Source organism: Myotis daubentonii, chromosome X (assembly GCF_963259705.1).
Source record: "Myotis daubentonii chromosome X, mMyoDau2.1, whole genome shotgun sequence".
NCBI lineage: Eukaryota > Metazoa > Chordata > Mammalia > Chiroptera > Vespertilionidae > Myotis > Myotis daubentonii.
Window position 1 is genome coordinate 10,529,814 of NC_081861.1, and position 13,389 is coordinate 10,543,202.

General features: G+C 44.0%; 1 protein-coding gene, 1 long non-coding RNA gene and 2 pseudogenes across 2 annotated transcripts in view; 3 read left to right on the forward strand and 1 right to left on the reverse strand.

Annotated features, from left to right (window-relative positions):
* Positions 1-384: 384 nt before the first annotated feature.
* Positions 385-1,156, reverse strand: LOC132224770 (reticulon-3-like; annotated as a pseudogene).
* A 520-nt stretch (positions 1,157-1,676) lies between these two features.
* LOC132224771 (ferritin heavy chain-like) lies at positions 1,677-4,101 on the forward strand (annotated as a pseudogene).
* Positions 4,102-6,392: 2,291 nt separating this feature from the next.
* Positions 6,393-13,389, forward strand: part of MECP2 (methyl-CpG binding protein 2) — a 67,123-nt gene continuing 60,126 nt past the window's right edge. The window contains exon 1 of the mRNA XM_059678940.1: positions 6,393-6,563. Coding sequence (XP_059534923.1) covers positions 6,394-6,563 — 170 coding nt within the window. The 5' untranslated portion in view covers position 6,393. The remainder of the gene's footprint in view (positions 6,564-13,389) is intronic.
* The window catches only part of LOC132223918 (uncharacterized), a 34,606-nt gene continuing 27,834 nt past the window's right edge, over positions 6,618-13,389 (forward strand). Inside the window, exons 1-2 of the long non-coding RNA XR_009450556.1 lie at positions 6,618-7,187; positions 11,285-11,408. This is a non-coding gene — a long non-coding RNA (uncharacterized LOC132223918). The remainder of the gene's footprint in view (positions 7,188-11,284; positions 11,409-13,389) is intronic.

Sequence of the window (13,389 nt, forward strand, 5' to 3'; positions counted from 1 at the left end):
ACAGTCATTCTACCACAACTGTGTTTGGTAATTGCATCCTCATTTACTTCATTTTTGCTATGAAGGCAGTTCCTACCAGTATTGGTAGTACTTGTCAATGATTGTTCTTCAGACATACGCTGTCAACGATGATGTCACTTTCTTTCAGCTTCAGAGGTACGTTGTACCAATAGCTGGTCTTCAGATATATTCTGTCAATGATGCCGCTTTCTTTTGGCTTCAGAATGTCAACAAAAACAACCAAATTATGATCGACAGTGACAGATCAAAACACACACATGTGATTGGTGCCAGTGAGAGCTCTATATGTATCACACATGCCCAAGTCAACTTAGCCTTATATATATATAGACTAGACTTACTTTATTAGACCTGCTTTCTGATTTAAAGTACAGGTAACAACATTATGACTATTAAATGACGTTTTAGTAACTGTGGCATTTCTGGTTTCCATGTAACTTATTCTGCAAAACTAACAATTCCAGGTAGTTTTGCTTGGATTTTTTCAATAGTCGACTTGGTCTCACCATGAGCGATGCCAACATAGTGATCAGTCTGGGTCTTGTACTTCTCACAGACAATCGAAACATGAAAATGAGCAGTTCAGCAAGAATCAGAAGGGTGATTTCATTGAAAATGGCACCAACAAAGGTTATCAGTCACATTAAGATAGCCAGCTTTAAAGAGTCAACCAGATCTTCTACCAGAAAGAAAAAAGAATGAGTTTCAGGGCCCTGTTGATGTGCACCCACATAATTATGGAAACCTTTGAATGGATGGCCTTCTTCTGAATTCTGTACAGCTTGGATGGCAAACTTGTAGACCCTGAAGCTGATGGTGACAGAGAGAAGAGTCAGGATGCAGTAAGAAATCACACTGATGACACTGAAAGCTGTCAGGGAAGGCAGCATGACCAGCATGGTGCCAAAGGCAAACCTTCACATCTCGCCAGAAAATCAGATCGTGCACTCGATAATGCCATATTGAGACAGATGTAACATCAGTGTTTGCTGGTCACTTCCTGACAGGGTGGATTTCAGTGGATCTCTGTTGATAGTCCTATGGCCTTGGCCAGCATTAAACACCAAAACCAACTGAAGTGTGGCTGGTAAGGGTTTGAAGCTGGTGAAACCAAGGGTTCAGTCCCAGGGCACATCTCAAGGCTAGGCTTCAGGTAGGACCTGAGATTTAAAATATATATATATATATATTGATTGATTTTAGAGAGAGGAAGAGATAGGGATAGAGAGATAGAAACATCAATGTTGAGAGAGAATCATTGATCGGCTGCTTCCTGCATGCCCCACACTGGGACTGAGTCCACAACCCAGGCAAATGCCCTGATCGGAAATTGAACCCTGACTTGGTTCATAGGTCAATGCTCAACCACTGACTACACCAACTGGGCAAAAAAATGTATATTTTCTATCAGTTCAAGGAATTTTTAGACAGATGGAGTAGAAATTTGCACTCTATCTGCCATATCCATAAAACCCTTGTGGTTGTTGGTTTTCTGACAATTGCTATCTCTATGACATTTTCCTGGATTTTATCTTCTATAGTCCCATTTTTAAGGAGAGCCATTTTTTAAAATGTTATAGTCCCATTTTTTTAAATAACCCATTTTTTATTCTACTAGCAAATGCTTTAAACTCTATTTATTTTCCTACTTTTCGATGGAAAGGGTGAAATTGTATCATTTAACTCTTATTTATTCAAACTAAAGATTTTTTAGCAAGACTCTCTTCATTGGTTTTCTCTTTCAAAAATGTCTTGACTTCTAGTCTTGTATACTTACTCTTCTGGGTTTAGCATTAACTTGTTACAGTCTATAAAAACTCCTGAATTTTTACTCAGGCAAAGAATTTTCAGATTAATTTATGAAGAATTGACATCTTTATTATTGTAGACTCTTCCCTTAGTAGTTTCTTTTCTTTTTTCCAGGTTTTCTTTTGTGTTTTCAGTAAAGTTTTAGAGTTTTTTAATAGACAATTTAGCTTTTTTTATTAAGTTTATTCCCAACTGTTTTATAATTTTTGTAATTAGAGTGAGTTGAATCTTTCCTCCTCCATTTCTTTTTCCAGCTTTTAATTACTAGCTGAATTTCCATCTCTGCATTCTAAAAACCAGAAAATCAACTTGGGGTTAATGGGTCTTTCTCTTCATGGTGAAACTCCAAGGATGAAAGTTAAAAGAGAGTGGGAGGAAAAGCACATATGTTTTATTTTACATGAATGATGTTGTACTGTAGATCTTGTTCTGTTTCTTGCTTTCTTTCCACTTGATACCATTAAATATGATGTTTGCTCTAAGTCTTTTTATAGATACCTTTGATTAGATTAGGGAAGTTCCACTCTATTCATAGTTCTCTAAGTTGTTGTTGTTGGTTCTTTGTGTGTGTGTGTTTTTTTAAACCTCGCCCAAGAATATTTTTCCATTGATTTTTAGAGAGAGTGGAAGAAAGAGGGAGAGAGAAATATCGATGTGAGAGAAATACATTGATTGGTTACCTCCTGCATGCTCCCCAACTAGGGCCTGCCTGGGCCAGGGAGGAGCCTGCAACCGAGGTACATGCCCTTGACTGGAATCGAACCTGGGACCTTTCAGTTCCCAGGCTGATGTTCTATCCACTGAGCCACGCTGGCTAGCACTTGTTGGTTTTTTTAATCATAAGTAGGTGTTGAATTTTACCAGGTCCATTTTCTGCATTGATTGGAATAATCACGTAATTTGTTCCCCTTAAATCTCTTAACTTTGATTTTCTAATTTTAAACCATCCTTGCATTCTTAGGGTAAAACTCAACTTGGTTATGACATACCATTATATATTGCTGGATTTAATTTTCTAGGTTTTTTACCCCTATTTCCACATCTTGTGTCATACTTTCATTAGCTCATTATAATAGTTATATTGGTCTCATGAAAATTTCAAGAGACTTCTTTCTTTCCTATGATTGGAATTGCCCACTCATTAAAGATTTGTAGAACTCATCTGCAAAGCTCTCTGAGCTTGTTCTTTTTGGGAAGTAGATTTTAAAAATATATAGTCAATTTTTTTTTTGTGGTTATAGAGGGTCTATCCAGGTTTTCTGTTTCTAGAATCAGTTTTGGTAAGCTGTGCCTTTTCTAGAAATCTATACCTTGTGCTTATGTTTTCCAATTTACTGACATACAGTTGTGCATAATAGCCATTAAAAATGTATCTGGACAATCATTGCGGAGAGTCGCCGTGGTTTCCTGCTTCAACAGTGCTTGGGCAGAACCCAGAGCACCCAGAGCTTGATCCATCCCAGCCAGCTGCCAAAATCCAGCCTTCTGCCACCTCCTCAGAGTGCCTGCCCTCTGCCACCGCTCTAGCGCGGTGCAGCAGAGTCTCCATGAAGACTGGGTCCACCTCGCAGGTGCGCCAGAACTACCACCAGAACTCGGAGGCCACCGTCAACTGCCAGATCCACCAGGAGCTCTGTGCTTCCTATGTCTACCTGTCCATGTCTTACTACTTTGACCATGACGATGTGGCTTTGAAGAACTTTTGCTGAACATATTTTCTTCACCATCTCATGAGGAGAGGGAATGTGCTGAGAAATTGATGAAGCTGCAGAACCAATGAGGCCGGGATATCAAAAAACCAGACCATGATGACTGGGAGAATGGGCTGAATGCAATGGAGTGTGCATTGCACTTGGAAAAAAAGCATGAGTCAGTCACTACTGGACTTGTGCAAACTGGCCACTGACAAAAATGACGCTCATTTGGCATGAGTGGGGGGGGGGCATGGGGGGATAAGGACACATATGTAATACCTTAATCAATAAAGAAATTTTTAAAAAATGGCCCTCATTTGTGTGACTTCATTAAGACTCACTACCTGAATGAACAGGTGAAATCCGTCAAAGAATTGGGTGACCACATAACCAACTTGAGCAGGTTGAGGGCCCCTGAAACTGGCATGCCAGAGTTTCTCTTTGATAAGCACACCCTGGGAGACAGTGATGAGAGCTAAGCCGTAGGCTGGCTTCTCATAGCCACAGGGGTGACTTCCCTGGTCACCAAAGTAGTACATGCGTGTCATAGTTACCTTTATCTTTTCTATAACTTGTACCAAATCATCCATTCACGTCTTTCATTGGTACCATTCCTACAAATACTAGTAATTTGGTACCCCCCCAAAAAACATATCTGTGTTATCAATCATCTATTGTATAACCTATTGTATCTGTAGGCTATGTCTCTTTTTCATTTCTAATATACATAATTGACTTCTCTCTTCTCTCCTCATATCTAGGTTTTTAAAGGGTTGGCTTTTCTTTTTCAGCTTTTCAAAGATTCAACTTTTGATATTCTCAATTCTATCACTTGTTTCTGCTTCATCAATTTCTGCTCATCCTATTTTTCTCCTACTTTTTCTAGGTTTACTATGCTTTTTCTTTTATAGCTTCTCGAGTTGGGTGTTCAGTTTGTTGACTTGTTGACTGCTTGTTGACCCAACCACCTACTCAACATCTCCACTTGCACACTGTGGTGAAAGGCATACCTTTACTCAATTGCTCAGGCCAAAAACTCAGGAATCATCCTTGTTTTTTCTCTTTCTTTATACCCTACAGCCAATCTTTTCTGCTCGATTTTAAAAATATACCTTGACTCTCACAGCTTCTCAGAACCTCCACTGCTACCATCCTAATTAAAGCCACCATCACCTTTCCTAGTCTGTTGTCAGAACCCCTGACTGGGCTCTTGCTCCTACTGTTGTCCTAGCACAGGTAATTCTCCATGCTGCACTTATGACATAGATCTGATAATGTCAGCTCCAAGTTCAAAATTCCCCAGGGGTTTCTCATCTCAGAATAAGTTCCCAGTTCCCATTGTTGCTCCAGCTTCTTCTCCAATTGCACACCCCACCCCTCTCTAGCCACATAAGCTTCCTTGTTAGCCCCCAACATGCCAGACATAATCTTTCCTCGGGACATTTGAATTTGACTGAAATGTTGTCTCCCCAGATATCCATATGGGAGAATTAAATGAGGGCAAAAGCCTGTGGATATCTATAATATTTTTATATATATTTTTATTGATTTCAGAGAGGAAGGGAGAGGGAGCAAGAGATAGAAACATTAATGATGAGAGAAAATCATTGATCAGCTGCCTCATGCACACCCCCTACTGGGGATCGAGCCTGCAGTCCTTGACCGGAATAGAACCTGGGACCCTTAAGTCTGCAGGCCAACGCTCTATCCACTGAGCCAAACCAGCTATGGCTGGATATCTAAATAACATCCCCTGCACCCTTGTTTTATCTATCTCAAAGCCCTTATCACTATGTGACATTATAGTATACACTTATTTGTATGTTTAGTATGAATCTTCCATATAATGTTAGTTTCCTGTCTTGTTCAGTACTGTGCATCCAGAGCCTGGAACAGTGCCTGGCTGTTTAATAAATGAATGGGTTGAAGCCAACTCAGAATCAGAGGGTTCCTCATTAATCATAGAACTAGCACAAGGAGCATTGGATGAGTTGGGTGTTGGCTGGAATCAGAGTAAGGTCGCTTTGACAAGCAGTCTTATCCCGAACACCCCATTGGTTAAAACTTTTCTCATACTCCTAAATATTTTTACAAAACAGAATTGCTGGATCTTAGCTCCCAAATCACCTCTTCTGGGAAGTCTTCCCTTTCTGCTCCAGGCAGAGCTTAGTCTGTTCTCCTGCGATCCCACTGTCCCTTCTTCACACCTCCACCAAACCATCTGATCCAACAATGACAAGTGTCATGCAGCTTGGCATGTACCCTCTTCCCCCATGAGAGTGTTTCACCAAGGCCAAGGCTGTGATTTGTTGTCAGCTTATTCCCTGCCTCAATGAGAATGTGATTCATGGCAGGCTCAGATGAAAGAATGCAATGTGCCTATTAAATCAAGATCCCTTGGCTGGAACATCAGGGTCCAGGGCAGGCAACTTTGCTGCTTCTATTGAAGGTAATGGTATTTAGGAAAAGTGGATGCAATGGAACATTTATTGCAGCGTACTTGGTGCATTTGTGGACAGCATGTCAATAGCCAGGGAGGGCCGCGCAACCAGGAGTCTGGAGCCTAGGCCCTCAATTGCCCCAGCATCCGCAGGGGCCCATTAATCCTTAATATTCAAATTCCGCCCACTAAACCAGCCCCTTCGTGCCGAAGCCACCTCTTTTCACCAAATGATGGCCAATGGCAGCCAATAGGCAGCTGGACAGGGTACCCGCCCCCTTTTCCCTGGTCAGAATGGACACAAACTCCCGCCAATTGGTTGCGTCGCCGCTGAGGCTCCGCCCCACCCCGGCCATCGCACCCAATTGCGGGCGGGCTCGCTGTGGGGGCCGAGGGGCGGGACGCAGGCGCGCAGGTGCAGCTGCGCGCATGCCGGCCGGGAGGGCGGGGCGCGACGTCGGCCGTGCGGGGTCCCGGCGTCGGAGGCGCGCGCTCCCTCCTCTCGGAGAGAGGGCTGTGGTAAAAGCCGTCCGGAAAATGGCCGCCGCCGCCGCTGCCGCGCCAAGCGGAGGAGGAGGAGGAGGCGAGGAGGAGAGACTGTGAGTGGGACCGCCGCAGCCGCGGGCGTGGACCCTTGCCGAGGGGCGGGGGGTAGGGGCGGGACGTGGCGCGGGAGGGGCCCGCGGGGTCGGCGACACGGCTGGCGGATGGCGTCCCTCCTCTCTACCCTCCCCCTCCCGCCGCCGCCGGTGACGGCTCCCCCCCGGCCCGTCACCCACACTCGCGGGTGTCCGTCCTCGACGCGGCCTCCCAGGGCCGCCTTCGCTTGGCGTCCCGCTTCCTCCCGCCGTCGGTGCGCATCCCGGCCCCGAGCCCCTTGGGCGCCTCTTTCGCCAGAGCTTCACTTGTCCGGGCTGCGTGTGCGTCGTGCCCTTCTAGGGGCTTCGGGCCCGCGGCGCCGTCGCGCGCCCGCGGCCCCGGCCTCTCCCTTCCTCGCGCTCTCCCCTCTCCCTTCCTCGCGCGCCCCCTCTCCCGTTACTTGCCCCCCCCACCGGCGCGCGTGCGCAGTCCGTCTCCTGTCGAGAGAGTGCGCCACAAGGGCTCCTGCGCTCTCACCCCCATCTCCAGGCTTTGCCTCCCCCTCCTTCTCGCCCATTCCATGAATTTCTGCCCCCGTTGCGAGCGAGTCGTCCACCATCTCCTTTCCTATCTGGCAGGAACAAGTAGGTGCGAATTATTGTCAACCCACAAATGGAACTGGATATTGTGCTCCTGGTCCCACAACTCATCCTAAAGAGGCTGTTCTAGTTCCCATCAGGAGCCGTGGGTAGGGGATTGCGTGTCCGGCAGCACCTGAGGCTCTTCTGTGGAAGCGCGCCCCCGGGGTCTTTGGGGATGCTGTGGCCTCAGAATATGAGTGCCCTTCCATCCTCCCCCCTTCGCCGGCGATCTTCGAGTTACATAAGTGGAATGGGACATAGTCTGTAACGGGCTCCCATAGTCTTGGATCGCGAAGATCACCAATACCAGATGGGGCAAGTTCATCTCATCGCTGTGGTTCCTGTCACTTGTCCCTGAAAGTTTATTTTCTTTCTAGTGTGGTTATGACTGAATCACCCAAACTGAAACTCAGGTGACTTTTACGTGGCGTGGCAATGTGTCTGTGGCTTTGCACTGAAGACTTAAGAGGTCATTGTGAAGAGTCTTAAAAGAGTGCTCTTACAGAGGAGACCGTGTATGACATTGCTAAGTATGGACCCGAGAGGGGGAAGCTTGCTCTTGAATATCTCTGTGGCAGTCGCTTCTGTTGTGTGTTCGGTGTGGATTGGTCCCAGCAGAAATGGGCTCCACCACAACATTGATATTCCTGACTCATGGTCAGGCAGATGTGTGCTTCTGGTTATTTTTCCAGGAACAGGAATGGGCTTTGCAGAGCTATTCACATGTTGTGTCTGCTGTGTTCACACGTTGTGTCTGCTGTGTGGGATCACTATCCTAAATAATGAGATGATAGGATCAAATTAAGGGGGTGGTTGGTGATCGTGGATCCAAACCGTGTGTGTTGCTAAGTGGCTTAGACTTTTTAGAACTCTCACAAGTTGTAGGCGTAGTAGAAAAACGAAGCATAGTCGGACCTTGGTAGTAAAATTTGCTGTTAATAGGTGAATTTATTACTCTAGAGGGGAAATTTGGGTTTTGTGGCTGGACTTTTCAACTGGATCTCAGTGACTACAGTTAATAACAGGATTGAGCTGATCTCTTGGGTCTTTTGAAATATGCTGGATCCTTATGAAAAATGCAGGGTCTGGATTTTTAGGTCTTCGGGGAATTTCCCTCTGGGATTCAGGGAAATGGGATTTTTTAGGACTTCTACTTAAAATCCTAGTCAGGAAGCCTAGGAAACACTTCCTTTTAAAGGGCACGTCAATCTAGTACAAGTACAGTTGATTAAGTAAGTCGCCACAGAGCACCCATTTGTAGCATGTTAGCTAGGTGGCTGATCACTGAGGTGCATACTGTCCGTGCACACAGACAGACAAGCCTCACTTGACAAAGATTCCAAAGTATGCACTTCTAAACCTGAGATGTGATAGGACAAGGGCTCTGCTTTGTTTTGCCATCATTGGCAATGTGTTTGCCTCCTCAGATGCGCTCCAGCTAGTTGTTTGTTATGCCCCCAGCCCTTTAAACAGCACAGGCAGCATCCAGAATATAGTTTCTCTGCGAAGTTCCTGGTGGCATCTGAAGTCGGCATGTCCTAACAGCTTGACGGCTTACTTGCTAGTACTGGCTTATCACACTGTCCTATTTCTTGTTGTTACAAATTTGCCTGGAATGCTTTAAACCTAGAGTACTTTGATGCACCTGACAGAGCATGATGCAGTCAAACCCTACTGTTTTTGTGTTGGTGGGGTTAAAATACAATTTTTGCATTCTATTTGCAGTTTCTAACCAGAGTCATTGTTTCCCTGTCTGCCCTGCCTCTGAGTGGCTGAATCTAGTGGGGCGGGGAGGCAAGCTGTGGTGTTTGACAAAACTGGCTAGATGACTGCAGCATTAAGTTGCCCCCACCCAAGTATTCCTTCCCCCACATAGAGATGGAGTGAGAAGCTCGCCTCTTTAACTTAGAATAAAGAAGAGCAGAGGTAAAATTTTTAGTCCCGGTCTCAAGGCCGGTTTCCACCGCTAATGTACCTGCCTGGGACTATTTGCATGATAAATGTTGTGTCCTGAAACTAGTAATCTTTTATAAAAGTGAATATCAGTGGAAATGTTTAAATGGCTAAGAGCAGTTTGCTGGCAGGTTGCCTGAGTATCTGTAAGGAGGGGAGAATCACAGAAGATATTTGACGTTTGTAGTAACTAGTGTTTTAAACGAACGGGGGTAAAGAACAGTCCTAGAATGGAGGCAAGTTTCAGGGAGTTTGGCAGGACACTTCCTTGTATTCACTGCCCTCTGTTATGGTGACATGAGACCAGCCTCCTATGGCCGACAGGCACAATCTTTTTTCTTGGGTAGAGCATTATTGCCGCTCCAATGGAAGGACCTTGTCCTCGATGCTTCCGTACCAGCCCTGTTCAGGCAAACTGCCATTGTCACCACTGTGCTTCTACCTTGTTTTGGTTACGACAGACGTAAATGGGTTCCTCTTATTTGAGCTCACTCACACAAAGGTTGTGCTTCTCTGCCTTTACCTGCTCTCTTCTGCCTTTCTCTTGCAAGGAACCTTTACCTATTGAAAACTTGACTTTCATGCCAGTGCTTAAAAACTTGGTTCCACCACTTTGATGGTAGGTATGGTGTGTAGGGGACCTGACCGGAAATGGGAATTTGGGGGTGGGCAGGGCATCCCCACTCAAAGGGCGAAGTGACTATTCTGTTAGAGAATAAAGCCTTGGCCTTTATAGCTTTTTCAAGGCACACTTGTGTTGGGTCTGCTGGCATATGGATGTGTTCTCACTGTAGCTGTTTTGCTGTTACTGCAGAAGTCTGGACTCTCGGGAGCAAGCCTGAGGAAGCGGTCACTTGTCTTCCTTGCCTAAGAGCTGGGAGTGTTATATATATGGACCTGCAAATCACTGCTTTATTGGGTTTTCACCTAACTGCTCTCATCTGCTGGCTCTTTTATTTCCCCCATGAAATCTTCGGTTAATTAAAGATCTTAAACTTTCAAAGCTGGAAGGAACCTAGTCCAGCTCCCTCCGTGTATAAGTAGAAAAACAATTGTGGCTGTGAGAAATTGTGGCTTTTCCAGGGCCTCCAAGCCAGGATACCAGTTTGATTTTTATTATATAGCTAACTGAGTAATACTGTTACTTCGACTTTGGGGATTTCAGAGCATTCTATGACTCGACTGTTTAAGAGAATTGTAAGGCCTCACTGCACCTCAGTAGATAATTTTAGGAACCATCCTGGTAGTTACAGACCAGCCGTAAGTAAAAGACTTGGTTTGTGTTGCCCTTCCTCTGCGTTTGATTACACAGGTAATTGTGTGAATAGTCTCTCTAAGCTGTACACACTAGGCTTTTTTTTAGCGTAAAGATAAAAGTGCTACTTTTGGGCCAGCGAGATATCCAAGATTAGCTAATATGGGCCAGTTTAGGTTTTAACAAGGAAATGATGGTTATCTTAATGATAAAAATGTGATGACAAAAGTCCTTTTTTGAACATGTATTCAAGAGCAAAAGAGAAACTGTCAAACTAATAACTCAGCTTGTTGAACATTGCAATTTACTGATCCGAGAGGCTTTTAAAAAGTGATTGCTCTGAGTCAGACTTGTGTATTTTGGAGGTTGGCTTTGGATCCCCCAGGGCACTTGGTTTCCATTGATGCTGCTTTTTTCTCTTAGGGTGACAGCCCCATTTACATGATGTTACAGCAACTTGTTGCAGCTTCAGTTGCTTGAAAACGAAGGGAGACTTTGCCTCTGGGTTTCATGTGTTCTTTTGAGGATGAGATATTAATGTTGCGTGTTCTCTTGAACATGCATTCTATCCCTGAGTGTTTCTGTATGACATGGTATAAGAAATACTTACCAGAGATCATCACTAATGATATGCTTTATAGTGTCAAAGTGTCCTTCAGAAGTGACAAGACCTGTGGTAGTGTCGATTCTAACGCATGAATCTTTCCTTTATTTTAGCACCGTGTTTTATGTGCCAGTAATTTGCAGTTTATCCTTTGTTTCTAGCTAGGTAAGCTGGGAAATAGCATAGTACTTTGTCTATATGTTTATCTTCAAAATGTCACAAATAGCCCTGGGAAAAAGGTCGTGCAGCACAATGGGGGCTTTCAACTTACGATTTTCTTTGTTTTAGGCTCCATAAAAATACAGACTCACCAGTTCCTGCTTTGATGTGACATGTGACTCCCCAGAATACATCTTGCTTCTGTAGACCAGCTCCAACAGGATTCCATGGTAGCTGGAATGTTAGGGCTCAGGTAAGTAACCTTCCTTTTTTTTTTTTTAGTATATGTCCTGGTTTGGCCATCTGTTTTTAAAAAAATAATGAAAACAAGGAAAAAAATAAGATATACTACTCTTGGACAGTATAAAAGTACCCCAAAGACAAAAGACATAACTGTGCCAAACTGTGCCATATAATAAAAAAAAGTCACTTCCCTGAGCCCTGAAAGGTCAGTTTGGGTAGGGTTACTTGGTAGCCACAGCGTGATCTGGGGGCGGGCGTCAGATTAGAGCCGGAACTGGTGATCTGCAACTTCAGTTCACCTTGAGGCAGGTCAGCTGAGCTGAGAGCGCTTTGACTGAGCTTTTCACCTGCCGCTGCTGCTGTTGCCCAGTGGTCTTCAGCATGGTGCTTTGTTTGCTTTGGTTTTGGGTAAATGACTTCTGGTCAACATTAGTGAGCAGTGGTAATGTATTTTCAGATACAGGAACTGGTGTATGGTCCCCTGGAAGGATAGCCTCCTGAAAGCTGTCACAGAACAGTAGAGCCTATGGCTCATGGCATGTACTTGCCACATTCCTTCCATGGGAACTAAAGAGAACACTCAGACACATGTCTGGCTCTTGAGACTCTAGAGCAGAATGAATGCTTTTTGAAAAGCTGGGGATCCAAGCTGTTGGAGGTCTGACTCGGGTGCTCTGTCAGCCACACTTTTGGCTACTTTGGTGCCCTTGTGTGGACTTAAGTTTTGTAAAAATAAGTGGTTCCTTAATTTCTCAATTGTCAGGCTCAGTATCTCAAGCTTTTTAAAAATCCGTGGCCACTCCACATTTGATGTTTTGACACCTGTATTTTAAACATTCCAGGTGGTAAGGCAAAACATTCTAATTGATTTTTTCCATTTCTTTTCTTAAGAAAAAAATGTGAGTTTACACATATGCTACCACTGTGATTCCAGCTGAGACTCCCAAGTAGCACTTTGTTGTGTCTCTAGTGGTTTCTGACATCTCAGTCTAAAGCTGTGTGGACATCTTAGCCTGTTTAGAGACTATGTGAGGGGCACTGTTTGGGCAGAGGAGAATAGAAGGTGTGGAAGGGAAGGGAAGAGCATCACACTGCTGCCAAGTCCCAAATTTGGTTTTGACTCCTGATCCTATGACTCAAATTGTCATTCCCCTTTGCTGTGGGGTATGCCTTGGGCCATGCTGACAGGACATTCTTTGTACTCCATGTATTTACGCTGGTGGGAGTTGTGTGGCTGGCGCTTTGTGCATTGTCTCGGAAATTGTGTGGACTAAATGTAATATGGGCGGTAAATGGGTTTCTTCTGGATTTTATAAAACATGCAGTGATGACTCTACGATTTCTTCTAAAAAGTATAGAAAGGAAGAGATCTTTTAAAAAATATCTCTTATTACTTATGAATGGGAAAGACAGCGATTTGAGTGAGCATCAAGGAACTTTGAAGGGAATACTCAAAGGACAGAACCTGTCTTTAGTAGATGAGCGCTTGTATCTTACTAATTTTCTTCTTTTTAAAGAAGCTATAAAAAGAATACATACTTTTATGGATACATACATTTTAAAGTATATCAAGTAAAAAATGAAAGCTTTCTGTTACTCTTTGTGCCTGCTACCCAGAGTAACCATGTTAATAGCTTAACGTAGATCCTTCTGAATCTTCTTCTCAGGCTATACAAATATGCACCTTTTGTGTTTTAACAAAATGAGGTTAGTATTATACATATTTAGTATTGTACATATTTATCTCTCTGCCTCATTTTTGTTAAATAGCACTATAGTCTGATACTAACTTTCTGTCATGCATTGTCCCCCTATTGGCTTTCCCAGTGGTTCCCTATTAAAGATACTACTGGATTCAACTTACTCATATGTCAGTCTTTTTTTTAAAATATATTTTACTGATTTTTTTACAGAGAGGAAGAGAGAGGAATAGAGAGTTAGAAACATCGATAAGAGAGAAACATAGATCAGCTGCCTCCTGCACACCCCCT